Source organism: Oryctolagus cuniculus, chromosome 18 (genome assembly GCF_964237555.1).
Source record: "Oryctolagus cuniculus chromosome 18, mOryCun1.1, whole genome shotgun sequence".
NCBI lineage: Eukaryota > Metazoa > Chordata > Mammalia > Lagomorpha > Leporidae > Oryctolagus > Oryctolagus cuniculus.
In genome coordinates, this window is record NC_091449.1 from 68,732,140 (window position 1) to 68,752,006 (window position 19,867).

The following is a 19,867-nucleotide window of genomic DNA, read 5'->3' on the forward strand; positions in this document are numbered from 1 at the left end:
GACGGGGGCAGAGGTCAGCTCCCACGTGGGGACCCAGGGTCCCTCCCTCTGCCCCCAGCGAGCAGCACCAGGCAGGGAGGGGCAGGCCCAGCTTCAGCCATGGTGGGCGCAGGGTCTGACCCTGGACGGCCCTGACCCTCCCTCTGCCTCAGTTTCCAAGAAAGAACAGTGTGGGAAAGATAACCCCGATCCCCTCCCAGCTCTGTGCACCTGCTCCCTGGGCCGGTGACCCCTCCTGCTCTGTCCAGGGACACACAGAACAGAGACCAAGGCTCAGGGAGAGGCAGCTGCAGAGCCCTGGGCCGGCTGTGACTGCTCCCCGGCGGTCAGCCCAGGGCAGCGGGGGAGGACCCAGAGGGCCACAGATTGACCCTGGCCAGCCCCAGCAGTGGATGGGAGGAGACCACATCCTGGCCACCAGGGGGCAGCCTTAGCCGTGCCTCATGGGCGAGCAGGACAGGAGCCATGGAGGCAGGCAGAGCACCTGGTACTCACCCGGGCGCTGCCGGACGGGGCTCTGTCCGGTCAAATCGTGCACGATACAATTGTCACCTTCAGCATCCAGCCCAGTGGGTGTGGGCACCACGTACTGTGGGAGAGCCACGGGTGAGCCAGCGCCGCAGACGGCTCCCCCACCCGCTGGGCAGCCGCTCACCTGGGTGGCATCCCCAGGCTGGCCCTGCGGTCTCTGGTCCAGCTGGTCCAGTTCCAGCTCCCGGTCCTCCTCATCCTGGGCCCCCTCCTTCCTCTGTGGAGGCCACAGTCAGGCACTCGGCCCACACCCACCTGGGAAAAACCCCACACCCCACCTGGGATAGCCGGGACAGCTGCCGGGCTCAGCCCACTGCCACCTGGGACCTCCCCCCCCCCACCCGCCCAGGCTCAGCTCGCCCCCCACCTGGGGCATCTGCCCAGGCTCAGCCCACACCCCCTGGGCCCCACCCAGGCTCAGCCCACACCCCCCGGGACCCCGCCCGGCTCGACCCACACCCCCCGGGACCCCGCCCGGCTCGACCCACACCCCCCAGGACCCCGCCCGGCTCGGCCCACACCCCCACCTGGGACCCCCGCCCAGCTCAGCCCACACCCCCCGGGCCCCACCCAGGCTCGGCCCACATCCCCCGGGACCCCGCCTGGCTCGGCCCACACCACCCCGGGACCCCACCCGGCTCGACCCACACCCCCACCTGGGACCCCCACCCAGGCTCAGCCCACACCCCCCGGGCCCCACCCAGGCTCAGCCCACACCCCCCGGGACCCCGCCCGGCTCGGCCCACACCCCCCTGGGACCCCGCCCGGCTCGACCCACACCCCCGCGGGACCTCACCTGGCTCGGCTCACACCACCCCGGGACCCCACCCGGCTCGACCCACACCCCCGCGGGACCTCACCCGGCTCGACCCACACCCCCCGGGACCCCGCCCGGCTCGACCCACACCCCCCGGGACCCCGCCCGGCTCGACCCACACCCCCGGGGACCCCGCCGGGCTCACCTGGCTCGACCCACACCCCCCGGGACCCCGCCGGGCTCGGCCCACACCCCCAGGGACCCCGCCGGGCTCGGCCCACACCCCCCGGGACCCCGCCGGGCTCGGCCCACACCCCGCGGGACCCCGCCCGGCTCGACCCACACCCCGCGGGACCTCACCTGGCTCGGCCCACACCCCCCGGGACCCCGCCGGGCTCGGCCCACACCCCCCGGGACCCCGCCGGGCTCGGCCCACACCCCCCGGGACCCCGCCGGGCTCGGCCCACACCCCCCGGGACCCTGCCGGGCTCGGCCCACACCCCCCGGGACCCCGCCCGGCTCACCTGGCCTGGGGGGTGGAGGGCGCGCAGCTTCAGGAGTGAGGTGGCCGTGTAGTAGAGCAGCAGCAGGACACCCGGGCTCACGTACACCGGCCAGTCGTGGCTGGTGTCGAGGACGAACGCGTTGGGGCTGGAGTGGTTGGCGGGCAGCACAAAGGCCTTGAGGCCAAACACCCTGTCCAGAGAGAGTGGCTGCTGACCACTGCCCTGGAGGCCCAGCGAGAGGCAGCCAGGGGGTGGGGAGGACCGGGCCCTCACCTGGCCCAGATGCTGGATGGTGGGACCATGCCCTGCACAAACGGCGTCTGGTAGCAGTAGAGGCAGATGAGGTGGCCGGCGCCGAAGCAGCCCACCATGACGCAGAGCGTGCTGAAGCCCAGGGGGCTGATGGGAAGGTGGCAAGCCCACCAGGTGCAGATGGACAGGAAGACCAGCAGGTAGACACTGGAGAAGGCCGATGGGTGGGCGATGCCTGAGGACAGGGTGTGCGGGGTGAGGCCCGGCCGCCCCCCAGGGTGACGCTCGGGGTGCGGCTCCTGCCCCCAGCCCAGTGGGTACCTGCCAGCGCCAGCAGCACTATGGCCAGAGTCCGTGCGGCAGCCACCAGCAGCCAGTGGGCTGTGACCCGGAACCGGGCAGCCAGCCGCGACCGGTGCTTGGGGGTCAGCACGGGGGCCCCCTGCGGCCCTGCCAGAGGGCCGGCGTCGTCGTCCACCTCGTTCTCATGCTGCCAAAGACATGGGGAGCAAGCTCAGGCACACGGCACCACAGCCATGGGTCCCCACGGCACCCCACAGCGGCCCCACTGTCCCCACTGTCCTCACTGACCCCACAGTGCCCCACCATCCTCACCGTCCCCACCGTCCTCACGGTCTCCACTGTCCCCACGGTCCCCACTGTCCCCACCGTCCCCACCGTCCTCACGGTCCTCACGGTCCCCACGGTCCCCACCGTCCCCACCGTCCTCACGGTCCCCACCGTCCCCACGGTCCCCACGGTCCTCACGGTCCCCACAGTGCCCCACCGTCCTCACGGTCCCCACCGTCCCCACTGTCCTCACGGTCCCCACCGTCCCCACGGTCCCCACTGTCCCCACCGTCCCCACCATCCTCACGGTCCCCACCGTCCCCACCGTCCCCACTGTCCCCACCGTCCCCACGGTCCCCACGGTCCCCACTGTCCCCACCGTCCCCACCGTCCTCACGGTCCCCACCGTCCCCACGGTCCCCACCGTCCTCACGGTCCCCACTGTCCCCACAGTGCCCCACCGTCCCCACGGTCCCCATGGTCCTCACGGTCCCCACTGTCCCCACAGTGCCCCACCGTCCTCACCGTCCCCACCGTCCTCACGGTCCCCACTGTCCCCACAGTGCCCCACCGTCCCCACGGTCCCCATGGTCCTCACGGTCCCCACGGTCCCCACCGTCCCCACCGTCCTCACGGTCCCCACTGTCCCCACAGTGCCCCACCGTCCCCACGGTCCCCATGGTCCTCACGGTCCCCACTGTCCCCACCGTCCCCACAGTGCCCCACCATCCTCACCATCCTCACCATCCTCACTGTCCTCACGGTCCCCACTGTCCCCACGGTCCCCACGGTCCTCACGGTCCCCACGGTCCTCACGGTCCCCACCGTCCCCACCGTCCCCACCGTCCTCACGGTGCCCCACCATCCTCACCGTCCCCACCATCCTCACCGTCCTCACGGTCCCCACGGTCCTCACTGTCCCGCAGCCACCGCCGCCTCCCTCCTCAAGGCAGCCCTCCCCAGTCCTGCTGTGCTGTCCACAGCAGGTTCCAAACACCCCAAGTCTCCTCTAGCTCCCCAGCTGCACCCTGAGGACCAGAGGCCGGCGCAGGCCCCAGGGAGTCTGAAGCCAGTGCACGGTGCAGCCCAGCTCCCGGAGGGATTTTTGGGAAGGAAGAAGGACGACAGCACAGGCAGAGGTGTGTGCGCTACAACACACGCACACACGTGCATACGTGCACAGGCATGGCACCCACACGCAGGCCATACGTGGTGCACACGCGCACACGCACCTAATGTACAACTCACACGTGTGCGTGCAGCACCCGCATGCAGCACACACATGCACGATGCGCCACGTGCCCGACACACACGCGTGGCCCCCATGCACACCCACAGCTCCTTCGCACCCACAAACTCGGCCCCTCGGGGTGGCCATGGTCACACGAAGCGAGGCCTCCCCAACCCCCAGGGGGCAGAGACCAACAGCCGGCGGGACGAGACAGCCTGTGCTCTCCGAGCCACTGCGCACCCACGCCCAGCTCTGGCCAGCCGGGCCTGCGCCTGTCAGAGGAGCCGCGGCAGCCCCGGTGCCCAGGCTCTGAGCCAGACAAGCAGGTTCCCACAGCCCCCTCAGAGCCCCGGGAGGACCCAGCAGGCCGCTCGACCCGCGTCTGCTGCCGAGGGGGTGGGACGAGCCTGCCCCCCTGCTGGGCGGAACGAGACCAGGCACCCAGGGGGTGCCTTCCAGCGGCCAGCAGGAGGCCAGCGCGGCGTCCCGAGGGCACACGCACGGCTGGGGCTCAGGGACCTTCCTAACGCCCAGAACGGCCCTGCTGGCCAGGGGGTGGGGACTGGAGGGCAACTGTGACGGCCAGGCCTGAGCTCACCCCACCCACAGCCTGGCTCCAGCCCTGGGAGACCCTGGGAAATCAGCCGAGGCGGCAACAAACACAAGCTCTTCAGGGCGTGGGAAGAGCACAGGCACCCCGAGGCCACCGGAGGCCAGGCCGACCGCAGAGCCCGCCCCATGTCCCTGCGTGACTGGCGTGAGCGGGGACCTGTGCGGACCGGCGTCCCGCACGCACCCGCAGCAGCACGGGGGTCCACGCTCCGGCTTTGGAACTGCGTCCTGCCGGTGCCCAGCCGAGCCAAGCGCCCCGTGCCCCTCTGAACCCCGTCCAGGCACTGCCCACTGAGGACCCCGACCAGGGCTCAGTGACACAGGGGGCCTGGCCAGGGTCACCCACAGACCAGGCTATCAGGGGGTGCAGGAACCAGGACCAAGTGGGGTTCTGGCAGGGGAGCCACGCCAGTAGGCCGTGGCCAACGCATCCTCGTGGGGCGGGGGGCCCTCTGAGGACCGGCTACAGGCGACGCAGGGTGACTGGGACAGCAGGCCAGGTCAGCCGCAGCCAAGCTGCAGGGTGGCCTCCGGGAGGCCCAAGCACCAGGCAAGTGCCAGTTGTTTGACAGAGGGGCAGGGGTGAGGCGGGCGGGGTCGTGTCCCTGGCAGAGAGTTCTCACGCCGGGCACCGGGTCATCTGTCCTGGCCGAGGCTGGGCTGGGCTCATGACCAGGGACCCAGGTCGTGACCTCAGCCCGGGTACAGGGCCAGGAGGGCCCAGAGCCGCCCAGATGCACCTCGGGGCCTGACGCTCAGGCGCTGTCCGGAAGGGGTAGCCGGTGGCCCACACCCCCCAGGGCCACCCTTCAGACAATGCCTGACAGCCACTGCCCACAGAGACCCATCCCCCAGCAGCCCTGCCCCCGCCGCGCGGGCCTGCGGTCCACCATCAGGGCGCCCTGGAGGAAGGGGGCTGCGGTCGGATCACGCGGAGGGGAGGGACTCGCGCCCCAGCTCCTGTCACCTGAGGTCGGCACCCCCACCCCCAGCTGGGGAGCTCCGCTCAGAACAGGCCAGGCCTCGGCCCAGGCCCAGCGAGCGCCCCGCCCCGCCCCGCCCCGCGCTGGGCCTCACCGGCTCCCGGCTGCGCTGGCTCTGCCGGGCTTTGCGGGCGAGGCGGCTGCAGAGGCCCAGGCACACGGAGGAGGCCACCAGGATGCCCAGGTCAGGGGCCACCAGCCGGACGGTGTTCGGGACGTCCTTCAGGTCCAGTCTGAGGGGGCAGGGCCGGGAGAGACGGTGTCAGGCGGGAACGAGCCCCCAGGACCCAGGGGATCCCCAAGGGGGCTCTTACCTCGTGACCCCCACGTGCTGAGACAGGGTCTCCCAGGGGCTGCCTGCAGACAGAGCCCAGGGACCCAGGTCAGACGGGCGCCGAGCGCCCACCCGCGCCTGCACCCACGGGGCGCCGGCCGGCCGTGCAGGGCCAGGGCGGGGCTCTTGGGGCTGCTCCCTGCCTGAGCCACACAGGACTGGGGCCCTCAGGGCTCCTGACCTCTCTCTGGGCCATAGGGGTGGACATGGGTCCTTGCTTGAGCCAGGAGGGGAGGCCAAAGTGGGAGGGGCTGACCGTCCAGGGGCAGAAGGCAGACAGGGGAGTGGGCAGGGGACGCCACCCAGCCACGTCACAAAGCCCCAGTAAGACACTGAAGTGTCCTGCCCCCAAGGTGGACACTCCCAGCCCACAGGCCAAGCACAAGGGTCATCCAGCGCACAAGGCCAGGGTCATCCGGGCCACACACAAACTGTGGTCAGCACCCAGAGGGCCCACGTGGGGCAAACGAGGGAGGCAGGAAGCCAGGGGAGACATCCCCGAGGGGACCCGAGGCCCCTGCAGCCCAGGCCCCTCCCACTCCCATTCCCTTTTAGCTCTGGAGCCCTCGGGGAGCCCCCGCGCGCCCCGACTCACGGCCATGCTGAAGCAGCTCGTCGAGGCCGGGCACGGTGTGCAGGCATATCTGGAGGGCGAGGTGGGCCAGCAGGAAGAGCAGGCTGAGGCACAGCAGGGCCCGCAGGAGGCGGCCAGTGTGACCTGTGGGCAGACGGGCAGGGGTGAGGCGGGCCCGGCCGACACCTGCCGGCCAGGACGTGTCCGTGTGGCCCGAGCCATGCACTCAGCCAGGACACCGCAGGGTTCCCGTCGGCCAGCCAGCTGGTCCCAGAGCCTGGAGCCCCGGCCAGCGTCCGCATCCTGTAGTGACCGGAACGAGGCAGGTGGACGCCTGCTGTCCCAGGGCTATGCTAACTCCTCCCGCCCCAGCCGGAGGGCACACGTTGGGGGGGGGGGGCTGGGCGAGACACCCCCAGGTTTGCTCGGCCCCAGGGGAAGGGAGGCAGGAAGGGCATGAGGCCCTAGCCCTGCCCAGCGGGGGGTGGGTGTCTGGGGCTAAGTTGCCATGGAAACCAATGGCCACATCGCAGGAGCCTGCCGCGTGCCCACCGGGCACAGCTCTGCCCATGTCTCAGCGGGGGAGTGGGGGTGGAACCAGGGCGCCCCTCTGTGACCGGGGGGCAGAGCGTGCACGTGTCATCGGCACTGAGACCTCACGGGGCACGCGGGCTTCGCACCCGCACAGCGATCCGTGTCCCACTCGCTCCGAGTGCATCTGGGTGCCCAGCCGAGGGCTGCCCTTCGGGGCGAGGGTCTGAAGACGCGGTCCTGCGTGTCACCCGCCCCACCTGGCCCAGGGCTCTGTGGAGGAAGGCAGGCCCCTGCCAGAGACCCCGCGGCAGCCTCACAAGGTTGCTGCTCCCAGTGATCCGGTCCAGGAGGGAACGCGGCCTAAGCTCTGCCTGTGGCTCCAGGCAGAAATCTGCCCTACACACCGGCCCCAGGCTTCGCTTAGACACACCGGCCCCACCGACCAGTGGCAGCGTGGCCCTGAGTCACGCGGGCCGCCGTCTCAGCCCGCCAGTGCCGTAAGGTGAGGGTGTGACGCTGACCGGCCTATGAACACCGTGAGAGACCCCGGCTCTGGCTCCGGCTCAGGACACCGTCCCTGAGCCCGCTGGCGTTATGCAAACCGCTTTCCCCTCGCCCGCTCGGGGCCCTGTTGGAACCAAGGAGTTTTCCCAGCCCAGGGTTCCGCGACAGGTGAGGGGCCCCAGGGTCGGACCCAGAACAGCTTCTCTGACTCACTCCCTTTGGGGGGCCCTCCAGGCGCTAACCTCCGACCTCTCGGGGCAGCAGGGACAGCGAGGCAGGGCTGGCAGAAAACAAGACGGCTGGGCCGTCCGGGGCCCCACCCCTCTGCTGGGCCACAGGCGCTGGCTGGCTGTCCCGCAGCGTCCAGAGGTGCAGGGGCCAAGGCAGCAGGCGGGCTACCCCAGCAGCCGGGCTGTGAGCGCCATGCACAGCGGGCATCCCGCAGCCTCTGACCACACAGCCACAGCCAACCTGGCCTGCGGCACTGCTCACCCACGAGGGCCCACGGCGGCAGGAGGCACCAGAGCTCTGGCTGGGCCGACCCAGGCGCTCCTCCCTGCACAGACCCCAGGCCTGGCTGCCGCCAGGAGCACTGGGGGCGGGGGTTCGCCACGCTCACCCCACGTCAGACTCCCTGGGCTCCAGGCCCAGCCCTGCTCCTGCTGGTGTGCACCTGGGAGGCAGCAGCCATGGCCCCAGGGCCCGGCCCGGCCCGAGACCCACGGCCCATTCCCGCCCCCAACTCTGGCCTGGCCCAGACCGGGCTGTTGTGAGCATCTGGGGAGCGAACTGCTGACGGGAGTGCTATCTATCTATCTATCTATCTATCTATCTATGACAGGCAGAGTTAGAGAGACAGAGAGAAAGGTCTTCCTTCCGTTGGTTCACCCCCAAATTGCTGCTACGGCCGGCACACTGCACCGATCCGAAGCCAGGAGCCAGGAGCTTCTCCCAGTCTCCCATGGGGTACAGGGCCCAAGGACCTGGGCCATCCTCCACTGCACTCCCGGGCCACAGCAGAGAGCTGGCCTGGAAGAGGGGCAACCGGGACAGAATCCGGTGCCCCAACCAGGACTAGAACCCGGGGTGCCAGCACCGCAAGGCGGAGGATTAGCCAAGTGAGCTGTGGCACCGGCCTCTTATTATTTTTTAAGATTTATTTACTTATTTGAAAGAGTTACAGAGAGAGAGAGAGGTCTCCCATCCGCTGGTTTACTCCCCAAATGGCCACAATGGCCAGACCCGGGGCCGATCCAAAGCCAGGAGCCAGGAGCTTCTTCTGGGTCTCTCATGGGGGTGCAGGGAACCAAGCACTTGGCCCATCCTCCACTGCTTTCCCAGGCCACAGCAGAGAGCTGGATCAGAAGAGGAGCAGCCGGGACTGGAACCGGCGCCTGTGTGGGATGCCGGCACTGCAGGCGGAGGCTTAGCCCACTGCGCCACAGCGACTCTGACTCTTCAATACATAGAAACAAGAATTAGAGCCAGAGGCCTGACCCCTGCACGCACGACCCGGCTTGGGAGGCAAGGGCCCGGCCAGAGGCCTCCAGCCTGGCTGCCACACCTGGTCCGGGCGTCTCCGCGCCACCACGCCCCTCGTCTTCCTCCGCCTCGCTCACTCTGGGGCAGACAGCAGCGTGCACCACAGTCCACACAGCCGGAGGGCCGACCAGGCCTGCGGCGGCGGCGGTGGCCTCTGCTCTCCCTGCCCTGCCGGGAAGGCACCAGGCTGGGAGCCCAGGTGCTCGGTGCTCTGTGCCGGGGAAGAGGCGCAGGCGGCAGAGCGAGGGCCGCATGTGGCGGACGGCAGGTCGGCCGGACTGCAGGGCCAGCTCCGACCCGGGGCTCGCTTCCGCAGCCAGGACGGAGAGGTGCGGAGCCCGGGGGAGGGGAGGCGGCTGCGAGGCGCGGCCTCTGGCGCTACCAGATCAGGCGCATCAGCAGATGCGGAGCTGGAGCGGGTGCCGGACGACCCCGGGAGGACGCCGTCTCTCTCCTGGGGGCCTGACCGCCATCACAGGGCCACGAGAGGCTCACGTGGCACAAGGGCACCTGTGCTGCCTGACCTTCCACGTGGGAGACCGCGAGCCCAGGGGAACAGCAGCTGACTGGCCACCACATGGACGGGCCGGGAGGGCAAAGTGGGGAAGCTCTGTTTGGGAGTGGGTGCTCTGTGGTGGAGGAGGGCGGTCTGGGGGGAGCAGACAGCCGTGCAAAGGCCCTGGGGCAGGAGGGGCAGGGGCTTCCCCCTGGGCCAGACCCTGCAGCTCCTGCAGCCGAGGGTGGGGCTGTGTGGTGGAGCGGGGCCCTCCCTGGGGACAGCAGAGCCTGTGTCTGAGCCAGGGCCCCTCCCGGCTGCCCCCGAGTGGGAGGGGCTGCAAACCTGCAGGTGGCCTCACCTTGCTGTCCTGCAGACGGGGACGGCGGGGCCTGGGGGTGGCTTGCCCACCACAGAGGCGCTTCTGCCGCCGGTCACTCCTGTCGGCGTCCGCGCTCTTCACACACCGAGCTCCGAAGCCCGGGCACCTGCTCGGAGCCCCACCGCGGCCTCTGCTCTAAGCAAGGGGCGGGGGCTCCTGCAGCTAGAGGCAAGTTCCTGGGCCACGATCTGGGGGGCCATCTGCTCTCCAGCAGGGACAGGCAGCCCCCACCCCGCAGTGCAGACCCTCCCACCCAAGGGGCCGTCCGGGAGGGGCTCCTGGCTCAGACACAGGCTCTGCCCAGTGCCGTCCACTCCACAGTCCCCAAGTAGAGCCCCGCTCCGCCACACAGCCCCACCCTCGGCTGCAGGAGCTGTGGGGTCTGACCCAGGGGGAAGCCCCTGCCCCTCCTTCTGCCCCAGGCCCTTTGCACGGCTGTCCCTGGCTGAGGCAGGGACTCTCACAGGAAACAGGAAGTAGCGGGAAGTGTGGACCCTGCCAGCAGCAGGGAGGGGTCAGTTTACACAGAGGGTCCCTGACCTGGAGCTGGGAACCCCCACGAAGTGGCTGCCCACCAGGCCTCGGGGCTCTGCCGCACACCCCCCCCCCCTTCCACCTGCTGCCCTTCTGGCCGGGAGGAACCCAGCCCCGGATGCCACCCTCCCTGCCGGCCTCTTTCCCACGACCTTCCCCTTCCGGCTCCCGCCCACCAGGGCCTGGGGCTGAGGAGCTGTCCCCGGGCCCCACCCTGCGCCCCACCTGGGGGGGAGGGGCTGCCCCAGGTGTGCACCAAGGAAGACCCAGGCGGTGGGGCGGGCAGGGCACAAGCCCAGAGCCTGAACCGTGGGAGAGGCAGAGAGGCAGGAGCCTCCGCGTGGTCAGAGCCAGGTCCCGGACAGACGCGGGGGCAGGGCAGCCCCACCCCGCTGTCCCCGAGGATGGACTTTGTAGCACACCTGTGCCCCGGAGTCACTCACGGCCCGGACCCCCCACTGCGGGGGCCTCACCCCATCCCCCCACCCCCCGGCTGCTCACACCAGCACCTGAGCCATGGCCGAGAGCTGCTCGGCACAAACCAGTCCTGGAGGCTTCTCGGGGCGCTGGGGAAGCTGGGGTGGGGGCGGGGGAGGGTCTGTCTCCTGGGAGGGGCTTCACGCGTCCTTGACCAACAAGCAGGTGACCGGCCTGCGTCAAGGCTTCTGTGACAGCCTCGCCCCGGCCCCGGGCTGTGCCCAACCCGCAGGCAGGCTGCCACCCACACCAGGGGTCAGGCCCGGGCAGTGCCCCTGGGGCCTGGGCGGCGTCAGACCTCCCATGGGGGCCGTGCCAAGGCCGGCGGCAGCCGGGAGCCCACGAGGGCACCGGGCAGCCAGGCGCCACACTTTCCTCTCTCCTGCCTGGAAAACCAGGCGGCGTCTCTGTCCCCACCAGCCCCGAGGCCGCCCAGCTGGACAGACGGACAGACGGAGGGCTGGGCAGGGAAGCCTCCCTGGTGGTCCCGCTGCTGTCCAGCTCTCCCCACCCCACCCCTCCCGGCCTGGCCGGGAGCCTGGGCTCCCCCTGCGTTTCCAATCGCACCCGGGGCGTGAAATGTTTATGGAACAAGCGGCTCTTCCCAGGCCTGGGAACGGACAGCACCAGCTGCAGGGAGACAGCGTGGCCGGGAGCAGGGGCGGCCTTGCCCAGCGGCCCTCCCGGGGAGGGGAGGCTGCCCGACGGGCGGAGCTGTGGGGGGGGGGGTGAGGCCGCCCGCCCCCGCCTTTCCCGCTCCAGGCACCTGGGCCCGCAGGCGTGGGGACCCCCAGGGCTGGGGACGGCCGGACTCCAGCCACACTCACGGCCTGCTCTCCGCACTCAGGGGAGCAGAGGCACGGTGGAATTAGGGCCCCAGCCGTGTCACCTCGGAACACGGAGTGGCCGGCGGCCTCAGCAGCGTCTCACGGCACCAGTCCGAGTCCCAGCCGTTCCCTGCCGCCGCGCCCGGGGAAGCAGCGCACCGCGGCCGAGCGCTCGGGCCCCGTCACCCAAGGGAGAGACCCGGACGGAGCTCAGGGCTCCTGGCTTTGGCCTGGACGAGCCCTGGCCACGCGGCCATTTGGGGAGTGACCAGCGATGGAAGGCCTCTCTGTTGCTCCCTACCAACAGCACGTCTGTAGGGGCCGGAGCTGTGGCACAACAGGTTAAGCTCCACCTGCAGTGCCGGCATCCCACAGGGGCACCAGTTCAAGTCCCAGCTGCTCCACTTGCAATCCGGCTCCCTGCTCATGTGCCCGGAAACCCGCGGAAGATGGCCCAAGTGCTTGGGAACCCGCGCCCGTGTGGGAGACCCAGATGAAGCTCCTGGCTCCTGGCTTCGGCCTGGCCCAGCCCTGCCGTTGTGGCCATTTAGGGAGTGACCCAGCAGATGGAGGACCTCCCTGTCTCTCTCTGTACACTGCCTTTCAAATAAATGAAATCAGTCTTTTTAAAGAAGAGAAACACATCTTTAAAAACAAAAACAAAACCGGGGAGGGGGATGCCGCTCTGGCATAGCGGATAAAAGCCGCCGCCTGCAGGGCCGGCATCCCATGTGGGCGCGGGTTTGAGTCCCGGCTGCTCCACTTCCGATCCCGCTCTCTGCTGTAGCCTGGGACAGCAGTGGAAGATGCCCAAGTCCTTGGGCCCTGCACCCACGTGGGAGACCCAAAGGAAGCTCCTGGCTTCTGGGTTTGAATCGGCACAGCTCCAGCTGTTGTGGCCATCTGGGGAGCGAACTCACACACTCACTCTCTCTCTCTCTCTCTCTCTCTCTGCCTCTGCCTTTCAAATATATAAATAAATCTAAAACAAACAAACAAACAAACAAAAAACAAGCCGTGAGCCCTCGGCCACCAGCTGGCGGTGATCTGTGACGGAGGCCAAGGGCCACTCCCCCATGCCTGACCCCCAGGCCTCCCTCGGGCTGTTTCCCACCCAATGTCGGGGAGGGGGGAGGCCTTGCTCGCGCCCCGAGAAGGTCGCGGCCCTGCTGCAGGCCCCTGCCCACCGTGTCCTCAGGAGCTCATCCCCACCGCCACCCCGGAAGGGCCCAGGCTGCGGCCCTCCGGGATGCAGTCCCCCGCGGGACATGGCCAGCCGGCCAGTTCCGCCAGCGCCCATTTCTTCGGAGAACGCAGGAACGTCAGACACAGTCCTTGCACGGTGCGGACGCTGACGGAGTCCAGGGTGCTCGGGGGTGATGGGGAGCCGCTGACTGTGAGGGGACACAGCTGGGACCTGGCTCGGGGTGGGGCAGGCGGGGCAGCTGCAGCCTCCTGGGGCCGCTCTGTGTGGCCAGTCCCAGTGGGCGGAGCTTGGGGACCTGTGCCTCCCGTGGGCAGGGGACACCCCCGGGCTCACGCATGCTCTCCTGGCTTCCGTCACCGTCGACAGCCCCCGCAACCAGAGACCCAAGACTGCGGGAAAGGGCGACGGCAAGCGCTCACCCCCTTCCCGACACACAGCCCCCGCCCTGGGACGCCCCGCCCACCCTGCTGCCTCACCTGGGATGCTGTCGCGGGAGGGCCCGGGGAGCCAGGGCAGCAGCAGCAGGAAGAGCAGGTAGACCAGCGAGAGCGCGTTGATGCGGGGCAGGCAGGCTGCGGAGAGACGGGCGGTTAGCAGCAGCCCCTGACCGCCCAGGCCCCCGAGGGCCTCCGAGGCTCGGCTGTCCACATGGCCACAGCCCCAGCCGGCACCAGGAACACGGCACACGCACGGCCGCGTGGGGGCCCCGCCCCCTGCAGAGGGCACTGGAGCTGTGGACCCAACGCAGCTGCCACCACCACCGGGGGAGGGGGACTCGTGCGGCCTCTCCCGGGTCCTGCACACCAGGCTGGGCCCAAGCAGGAGCCACCCAAAACGGCCAGCCAGGGCCACAGCCCCTGGTCCCCCGCGCCGCGCATTGCGGCTGTCAGCAGGTGCCAAGCCTAGCACCTGGACAGCGGCCTCTCCGGGCAGCCCGCGGGTGGGGCGGGACGCGCTCCCGGAATAGGCTGCGCCAGGCCACCTCTGCCAACAGCAGGACCAGAGTCTGTGACTGGGCTGTGCCTGGACAGGCAGCGAGACCAAGCCGAGGGCACCTCCTGCACCCGGGCGCAGGGCCTGGCCCTCCGCACCCCTGACTCCCCAGGGAGCAGCCCTCCCTCCCACCACGCAGCTGGGCGACCCCGAAACCCGAGGGTTTACGACAATGCTGAAAAAGGCACCGGTCTCCAGTGGGCCCAGAGGCAGAAGGAGACGCGTTTATGGCAAAGGCCTCTGGAGCCAGGGCGGCACCTGCCAGGCTGCTGGGCCCCGCCTCTCTGCACCAGCACAGCCCATCCCTGGGCCCGCCTGTCCCAGTGACGTCCCCTGAGGACCTGTGCGTCCACGCTGCAGGCCCTGCCCCGAGCACCCCACGCTGAGCGGCACCCAGGGCCCCCCGGCAGGGTTTGTGCCGCCTGCAACGCCAGCTTCCAACGCTGGAGGGCGCCTGCCCCTCTGCTTCCGACCCAGCTCCCTGCTAACGCACCAGGGACGCAGCCAGCGACTGTCCGGCCGGGCTCCTGCCACCCCGTGGGAGACCAGGATGCAGCTCCAGCCAGAGCCAGGCTTCTGTTAGCCTTTGGGGAGGGAGCGCGCTCTGTCCCTCCCGTCACTCTGTGTTTCAAGTAAATAAACACAATAAAGCTTCCACACACACACACAGGCTCCCTGGGGCAGAAGCTTGGGTCCTGAGGGCGGGCACAGGAGGTCCCTGGCCACCCCCGGGGCGTGGGGAGGTGAGAGCTCTAAGGGCCCCGCCCCGCAGGCCGCAGGACCAGTGCTCCAGCGTGGTTAAAGTGGCCGATCCGAGGACGTTCCACCCAGGTCAGCAAACGGTGACCCCGTGAGCGCTCCAGAAACCAGAGCCCAGGGCTGGGCCTGCGGCCTCCCCGCCGCCCCCAGCCCCCAGCCCCCAGCCCCCAGGCAGGGAAAGGAGCTCCGGGGGCTGCACCTGCCCGAGCAGACGGGAGGGTGCGCAGCGTTCTGGAGCGGGCTGAGCCCAGCCTCCTGGGGCTGCCATGCACCAAAACCCACCAGGCCGACCCCGATCCAAATCCAGGCTCTTCCCAAAGCCCCTGGAGCCTCTGCTGAGAGTCCGTGGGGGCAGGAGGGAGGCTACCAGGGTGGACTGCCTGGAAGAGGCGGCACTGCTGTCAGAGAAGGCTTCCACGAGGCTCCAGAGCGGGAGGGGACAGGCTTCCTCCCCACCAGGAGCTGGTCACACCAGGCCAGGCCTGACCTCCGAGACCCACCTTTTCCTGAGCCACTGACAATAGGACTGGGGTGGGGGCAGGAAAGGGCCCCCTGCTTCCGCAGGCAAAGGCTTAACCCTTCACGCGCTCACCCAGCCGTGCACAGACTGTCGGACACCGAGGCCTAGGCGGGGCTGCTCAGAGTCGCCGATGCCCACACAGCTGGCCGGGGCAGTCCACGGGCAGTCCACTCCCACAGGAAGCCGGCGCCCTCCGTGGCCGCACACAGCGAGGATGGCGGGCTGGAGCTGGGGAGCAGGAGGCCGGGCCTTGCTGCGCACGGGAGAGCAGCAGGCCCACCAGTCGGTCTTTGGCATCCTCGCGTGGAGGTGGGGGACAGGGCCTGGTGGTGTTGGGAGGACACGGGGGAGGGGCAGAAGTCCCCAAGGAGGTGCAGCCTCTACGGCGGGGACAGGGTTCGACACCGGCCCCCACGGGGTGGAAGCGGAGCAGCCACACGCAGGGAGTGCCCAGGGCCCCTCCCACCCATGCCCCGGGCTGGGTCCTGGTGGTGGCAGATTCTGCCCCGGGGCATGGCCAGGGAACCTCAGAACCAGCGGCCTCACAGCTCCCGGGGCGGTCTTGCACCCCGACTCCTGGTCTGGGGTTCACGGCCTCCCGCTCAGGCCCTGTGCATCCCCAAGCCTGGGGAGCTCTCGGCGGCTCTCACAAGCCGGGGTCCTGTCTCTGCCCCGGCCCCAGCCTCTGCCCAGCCACGTTCCCTCCTGGGAACCCTCAGCCGCCCGGGGGCCCTCACACCCACAGCCCCCAGCACCTCCTCCCCAGCTCTGCTTCTCCACCTGTGCCAGGCAGGACCCAGAGACAGAGCCTGGCGCAGCCACCAACAAACCCAGGGCACCGGCCACAGGCCCTCTGTGGACGGCCCGGTCCCTCAGCCCCACTCAGACAGCCACGGGTGAGCCCCCTTCTCCCCGCGTCCATTCGCCCAGCTGCAGCCACGGCGGCGCCGACACAGCACGGCCGGGTGAGCGAGCGCCAAGCACTAGGGCGCCGGCACCTGCTCGAGCCACAGACACCAGGGGCTGTCGTGATCCAAGTGAGATGGTGGGGCCGGCGTCGCGGCACAGCCCCCGCCGCTCCGCTTCCAATCCAGCCCCTGCCGATGCCCCCGCACCCACGTGCGAGACCTGAAGGGGCTTCCCGCTCCTGGCCTCGGCCCGGCTCAGACCTGGCTGCTGTGGCCCTCTGGCTATGAACCAGGGGAGGGGTGCTCGTGTGTGTGTCTCTGCCCGCGGCTCTGCTTTCAAATAAGTAATCCTTAAAGAGGCCCGCGCCCACGCGCAGGGAACAGGCCCAGGAGGACCCGCACGGCCCTGCCACTGCAGGGGGCCCTCCCCTGTCACCAGGAGGGGCCAGGAACAGTCAGGTCCCGGCCCAGCAGAAAGGGCGCGAGCCATCCGGGTCCCCGGAGCACATGGCGGCGCGGGCAGGGCCAGCGGAGGGCCAGCGAGGGCAGCTGCCAGCCCCAGGGTCCCGCCGCAGCCGCAGCCGCCCCCCGCCAGCCTGCTCCTCTCCCAGGGAGCACACTCGGCCTTATTTGGCTTGGACGAGGAACCCATAAACACTTCTGAGTGAGCGCTTCTGCCAGCGGGCGGGGCTGGCAGAGGCAGGGAGGAAGAGGAAGGGGAGGACGTGGCACAGGGAGCTCCCAGAGGCCGCAGCTCTGCCCCTCCTCGCTCAGAGCTGACAGGGCCCGGGGGCCACCCCTGCCGCCCACCCTCCCCAGGCCGAGGAGGAAGACCAGGCCTGGGCCTGACCCGGAGGGCCTGGAGGCCACCCCAGCCACAGCCCACCCTCCCCCAGGCCGAGGAGGAGGACCGGGCCCAGGCCTGACCCTGAGGGCCTGGAGGCCACCCCAGCCACAGCCCACCCTCCCCCAGGCCGAGGAGGAGGACCGGGCCCAGGCCTGACCCGGAGGGCCTGGAGGCCACCCCAGCCACAGCCCACCCTCCCCCAGGCCGAGGAGGAGGACCGGGCCCGGGCCTGACCCTGAGGGCCTGGAGGCCACCCCAGCCACAGCCCACCCTCCCCCAGGCCGAGGAGGAGGACCGGGCCTGGGCCTGACCCGGAGGGCCTGGAGGCCACCCCAGCCACAGCCCACCCTCCCCCAGGCCGAGGAGGAGGACCGGGCCTGGGCCTGACCCTGAGGGCCTGGAGGCCACCCCAGCCACGGCCCACCCTCCCCCAGGCCGAGGAGGAGGACCGGGCCCAGGCCTGACCCTGAGGGCCTGGAGGAGGCTACTTTCAGGCAGAGGAAGGCGGGAGGGTCAGCCGCTGGCCAGCCCCAGCGCAGCGCCCTGCCCCCACCCCCCAGCCTCTGGGGACAAAGCCACAGTCAGGTTTAGCACGGGCAGACCATCCTAACCTCAGAGACCCTCGGAGGGCGGCGCCCAGCCCGGGCTCCCGCTGCCCAGGCACGGCCTCACCACCAGCCGGCAGCCGGGCTGGGCTCGTCAGGACGTCCTGTTTGTGGGCGCTGACCCCGGCTGGCGGCCCCGCAGCTGCCGGGCGGGCGAGCAGACCCGTGTCCCCACCCTCCGGGAGCGCAGGATGCAGCCTCCCCGCCCTGCCCACTCCGGCCTCTGGGAAGCCCCTTCCCCAGCCAGGGGGAGCAGAGACCTCTGGCTGGACACCCGTGGCAGCATCCAGGGGAGGCCCAGGCCCCGCCTGAGGGTGCAGGCGGAACCCAGGGAACACTCGTTACCTACTTGGAAGCCGGCCACACGGCCCGGGGCTCTGCGAGCACTTAATTAGCTCCGTGTCCAGGGTTTAATTAGCTCCGTGGCCGGGAACAGTGGTTTTACAGCTCCCCTGACCTGCAAGGGGCGCGGTGCCGGGGGCCCGGATCCCTCCCCACACCACTGGCTCCGTGAGGCTGCAGCCGGTGCCAGGTACCTGCTGCACACATGCAATACATGCCACACACACGCACGCACACATGTGCACACACACATGAACACACATGCAGTTGTGTGGCACGCATACACAAGGACACAGACCACACACGTATACATGCACGTATATACATACCACACACGGCACACAGTACACACACATGTACATATGCACATATACCCCCCACACAGTATCCTACTAAACACGCACAAACCTACCAGTTGGGAGAGCCAGGCCACCCTGCCAGCTGCACGCAGCCCCCGTGACTCGGGGGCTGCAGGGGCCAGGGAGGGACAGCGGGCAGCAGGCCCAGCTGCTCACGGCCGCATGGACAGGGAGCAGGGGTGACGCGACACCCAGGGCCCTGGGAGGCTCCCGGGAGCACAGGGCGGACCGCACGGCCCCCGTTTCACAGGCGAGCAGAGCAAGGCTGCAGGAGGCGGCTGCTCTCCCAGGGGCCCGGCCCCTGACCAGCGCTGTGCCCAGGAAGGCACTGGGCCGGGGGGCAGGAAAGGCATAGTGGCCCTGACACGGTCAGAGCTGGGTGCAGGGGCCACTCTGCGTCCAGTGGGAGAGCACAGAGGGGCCGAGAGACCCCAGGACCCTGCTCCTCTCCCCAGCAGGTTGACCTGAGCTGCCCCCAGGAGGTCAGGGCTCCGGCCACCCGACCTGCGAGAGCTGTCCCCTAGCAGTGGACTGCAAGGCATGGGGCGGGGCTGCATTCCACGGGCGCTGGGGCTGCAGGGCGCCTCCCTGTGGCCGTCCCTCCCTAGCCCCCGGCCTATCTGGGCAGCCATCTCTGCAGGCTACCACAGGTAAACAGGCAGGGAGGAGCCGCTGGCCAGGCTGGAGTCCAGGCATCCAAGGAGCCAGCGCTGTGCCCCACCGGCACGGGGTCCGGGCCAGGCAGAGCCTTGGCAAACAGCGGCAGTGGGGCGCTGGCCCGTGACATGGAAGCCCCCCCAGCAGCAGGTGTCAGGTCCAGGGCCCCTCCCGCCCCCCAGAGGTGCCCCATCCAGGACCCCTGTGGCCTCAAGACAAGGGTCTGCGAAGGGGTGCGGGGAGGGGAGGGGGCTCTTCGGCGGGCAGACCCACACACCCTGTCACTGGGGCCACCAGGGGCTCCCAGGTCACACACAGCCAAGAGCTGAGCAGCCAGGCCACTGGCCCCTCCTGGTCACACCCCACTTCTGCCAGCACCGCGCTGGGACTGACCCTGTGCCATTTGTCAGATGGGGAAACTGAGGCGCAGTGGGCCCAGCAGGGGGGCCGAGGCGGCCATCACAGCTTCTGCTCTGCCGACAGAAACCTGACCAGGAAGAACTGGCCTCGTTCCTCGGCCCACCAGCAGGAGAGGCGGGTCCCCTGGGCTGTCCCTGGACCCCACCTGGAGGAGCACCCTACACGGCATGGCGCCAGCGCCCCAGCCACAGGGCCCCACGCAGGCAGCCGGCGAGGACGCGAACAACCCGCCTGCCCGCGGGCACTGGGACAGCACCGGGCTTGGGGTTCCAGGTTGTGATGCAAACCTGTCCGGTGCCTAGCCAGGGAGCTGCCAGCTGACGTCCCCACACGGCAGGACGCCACGCAGGGAGCAGCTGCCTTGGGCAGGCAGGGCTGGCTGCCGACGGCTCAGCAGCAGCTGCGTCCCAGGCGCCACGGAGGGCCCGTGCTGGCCGCCCGCGGGGGAGCAGCTCCTTCCTGAAGGGGCTGGTGCAAGGCAGTCTGGCCTGCCCCCTGCGACCCTCTGCCCCTTCCTCTACAGAGCTGCGGACGGTGGGGACGGGGGCTCCGGGACCAGTTCACCCAGCCCTTGGTTACCAGGGCCCCGCTCAAGGTCTGGTTG

General features: G+C 70.0%; 1 protein-coding gene across 2 annotated transcripts in view; it reads right to left on the bottom strand.

The window, feature by feature from the left end:
• PIEZO1 (piezo type mechanosensitive ion channel component 1 (Er blood group)) overlaps positions 1-19,867 on the bottom strand; it is a 49,805-nt gene that overhangs the window by 16,230 nt on the left and 13,708 nt on the right. For both annotated transcript variants that reach the window (XM_070061905.1, XM_070061904.1), the window contains exons 2-10: positions 13,330-13,425; positions 6,372-6,494; positions 5,757-5,799; positions 5,537-5,675; positions 2,368-2,536; positions 2,068-2,281; positions 1,813-1,984; positions 656-748; positions 496-589 (exon numbers count right to left, since the gene is read on the bottom strand). In XM_070061905.1, coding sequence (XP_069918006.1) covers positions 496-589; positions 656-748; positions 1,813-1,984; positions 2,068-2,281; positions 2,368-2,536; positions 5,537-5,675; positions 5,757-5,799; positions 6,372-6,494; positions 13,330-13,425 — 1,143 coding nt within the window. The remainder of the gene's footprint in view (positions 1-495; positions 590-655; positions 749-1,812; positions 1,985-2,067; positions 2,282-2,367; positions 2,537-5,536; positions 5,676-5,756; positions 5,800-6,371; positions 6,495-13,329; positions 13,426-19,867) is intronic.